The sequence below is a fragment of the Humulus lupulus genome, chromosome 2 (genome assembly GCF_963169125.1).
Source record: "Humulus lupulus chromosome 2, drHumLupu1.1, whole genome shotgun sequence".
Classification (NCBI taxonomy): Eukaryota; Viridiplantae; Streptophyta; class Magnoliopsida; order Rosales; family Cannabaceae; genus Humulus; species Humulus lupulus.
Window position 1 is genome coordinate 7,946,296 of NC_084794.1, and position 3,517 is coordinate 7,949,812.

The window sequence follows — 3,517 nt, forward strand, 5'->3', positions numbered from 1 at the left end:
AAAACGAAAGAACAGAAAATGGCAATAGAGCAACCTCTTCAAGTCATATGGCTATCTTATCCAATATAATAAGCCAAGTTTAAACCAGTGCTTTATACAACAAAATCTCTAGTTGGCTTGTGCTTATTCAAAATATTCAAGCAAAAAAAATCTACTAATGATAAAGCCAAGCTCAATTCATTACAATTGAGTGGATTGTGTTATTCAAAGTTATGGCCGTCCTTAAGATAGCAATATCTTGTCAAGAAGTAAGTGTAATTTAGTGACTACTTATAGTATTAATATGTGGATTAAGAGTAATGTGTATTGAATGGCATTTTGACAACATTTTTCACTATATATATATATATATAAACAAGGCAAGACTTTCACACACCTCTGGCGAAGAACTCCAGAAACAAAATACATAGACTGTGGATACATACGAAGCACACTTAGAAAAAAAAACATAGGAAAGATTAAGGGCATGATAAAACAGCTTATTCCATGATTCAGACTCATATGGGGAGATTGTTTTCTTTCCAAAATCAACTCAGACTGTTCACCAAGAGAACAAAAATCCATGTTACACTACATCCTTTTCACTGGTTTACTTTTCTTCTTTCTACAAATTTTTTTGTTCAAGCAAAGTTTGGACCAGGGTAGAAGATTTAAGAGTAAAATTTGTAGCCCTTGGAGCTGAGTATGATTTGTCTGAGTCCTCCAATAGGTGCTACGGTCATCAAAAGTAGTCCAAGTACAATGCAAGTCTGCAAAGAATCAAACAGTTTATGTGAAATTATGTCCCAAAAGGCAAAGTTGAAACTTAGGTGAACTTACCCAATTAGCCCACCAAGACAAGCTAAATTTCCTTGGTTTGTAGATGGCAAGCCACATTATGCAAGGGAGCTGTAGATATATAAACACAGTGAAAAGATAGATGAGAATTTTGAAAAATCTTAAGGAAAAAAAATCCAATTAGAATAATGCTAATTAGTAAGAATTTCTTACAAAGTATGTTGTTGGGGCAAAAGCAAATCCTCCAAAAAATCCAAGAAGACCCCCAAAGAAAGGGAAAGTCATGGCTACAAACATAGTGCACACTGCAAGAAAAAAGCAATATAAATGTATATTCAGCTCGAGTTTTAGTGAACTAAAATGCACTTGTTATAACTCATTTTTGGATCATTCACAACTCAAATTTCAGATGAGAAAGTGCTTACCAACATAAATGTTACGAGTTATGAAACGAAGCATGAAAGTAGGCCTGAAGTTAAGCTTCTTAACCAGAACAGTTTCTATCATGTCAAACACCGGCATGGCGTAGATCTAAAGAGCCATAAGAAGAAAAACAAACAGAACAAAATCAGACTAAAAAGTACACAAATAAGAAAAGAAGGAAATTAAAAAAGAGAGGTTAAAACATCACCTGATAGCTTCCAATAACATGGATAACAACAAAAAGGTTAGCCATTCCAATTAACCAAGCAGGTTTCTCCAATGACATGAGAATGTTATCCTCAACCTTGTTTCCAAACACCCAATATCCAATCAAAGCAACTGGGAAGTAACAGAATGCAACCACTATATAAGCCACAATGACACCTCTCCACATTGGGTCCTTAGAGGGCTTCTCAGGGGTTGATGGAATGGTGGCTTGGATCTCAAGCACCACATTGTGGCCAGCATAGGCAAATGCCACATCTCCTAAGGCCGTAAAGAAGTTGAACACAACTCCTGAGTCAGTTTTGGCTTTGTAGCTATAATCCACATCTGGCTGAACACCCTTATCCGCAGAAGTTACCCAGGCAATAGTGGAGTAACTCAAGGACATGACCGCGGCACATAAGGAGACACCCGAGATGGAGTTGAAGTTGGGGAGATGGGAGATTACAAAGTGAACAGAAGCAAAGATCATAATGAAGTAAGTTAATTTGATGTCCTTGCAGTCTTTGCAAACAACATCATGGAACTTCTTCAGTGATTTTCCTCCAGTGACCATGTAAACTATGTCGACACTAACTTCAACTAAGACTTGCTGAGGCACCACAATGTAAAGACCAAGCTTTTCACCAAAGGCATACTGACCCAGTTCGTGATATCGATCAAAACGTTTGCCTGGAACCATTTCATGCATTTCCACCATTTGCCACAGTGTGTACAGTGTTATGATCCATGAGAGGATTAGGACTACCACACCAGGACCCCTGAAAAGGTTCGAATTTTTTTGGTTAGTGAAATGACCAAAGTTTTTCGGTGCCAAAAATATGAGGAAAGTTTGTGCTGAAACTTGAAACACACCAGCCTAGTTGTGCCATAGCATAAGGGAGACTGAGGACACCAGCTCCAACCATGGCCGTGACATTGTGGAAAGCTGAGTACCACCATTTTGCATTCCTTGAAGATGTGATTGGTAGCCAATCGTCTATTGCCTTCTGCTTCGCTAATTTTCCATCATTCTATTCATAACATTTTATAATAACACTTTTAATTAATTCTGTGACAGATATCAACAAAAACTTGGTGTTTCATTCAAAATTGAATATTATTAAGAGACAGCTGTGGTACTTATTATATGATAAAAAATAACTAGTGTTCCTACTAAGATATAATATCTTTTCTAAGTAGAAGAGAAAGGTAAAGAGAAAAGTTTTATAATAAACATCATTTATTTACCATTGTAATTTTACTGTTATTATTAGCCAATATCTTATTACGAATAATTCTCACCCAGCCCGATGATGTTTGCTGGTTGGTAGAGAGAGGAGATACGGAGCTAGTGAGTGGCAACTGGTTCAACATTAACACGAGATTTTGAGTATCGCTTGTCTATCATTTCACGTTTTTTATTCACTCTTCTCTACTCAACAACATAAGAAAATAGGGAAATTTGTGGCAAAAATCAGTAAGTAGTCTAAAAAGTTGTACATAAATTACTAAGTAATTTTTTTGGCATCAAAATTCAGTAAGTAGTCTAAAAAAATTGCACTTAAGTCACTGAATAGGTTTTTATTTTTTTACGACAAAAGTTAGTAAGTAGTCTAAATTGTTGCATTTAAGTCACTAAGTAATTTTTTGTTACAAAAGTCATATTTTAAACTAATTTTGTCTTAATTTTAATTAATTAATAAAGATTTTAGAAAACACATTTCTAACTTTAAAAAATTATTTGAAATTTGTTTTAAAAGTAAAAAAACAATTTAAAATTACTAATATGGAAAAATTATTTAATATTACTTAAACTAAAATTTAAAAAATTGTACAACTTAAATTAAATTAAAACTTAGTTTAATTAAAATTAAATAATTTTTTCATGCTAAAACTTTTAAATTATTTTTTATTTTTAAAAAATAATTCAAATAATTTTTCAATATTAGAATTGTATATTTTTAAAATTTTATTAATCAACTAAAATTAAGATAAAATTAGTGTAAAATGGATTTTTTGTCGCCAAAAAAACTACTTAATGACTTAAGTACAATTTTTAGACTATTTACTAATTTTTACTGCAAAAGAGCTACTCAATAACTTAAGTGCA

General features: G+C 33.2%; 1 protein-coding gene across 1 annotated transcript; it reads right to left on the reverse strand.

The window, feature by feature from the left end:
• Positions 1-341: 341 nt before the first annotated feature.
• On the reverse strand, positions 342-2,450 carry LOC133815813 (lysine histidine transporter 1). Its single transcript, XM_062248606.1, has 6 exons — positions 2,281-2,450; positions 1,409-2,186; positions 1,203-1,308; positions 991-1,082; positions 820-888; positions 342-749 (listed from the first exon to the last, which is right to left on the reverse strand). Exons 1-6 carry the CDS (start codon positions 2,331-2,333, stop codon positions 651-653), a joined length of 1,197 nt encoding a protein of 398 aa, XP_062104590.1. The 5' UTR covers positions 2,334-2,450; the 3' UTR covers positions 342-650.
• Positions 2,451-3,517: the final 1,067 nt, after the last annotated feature.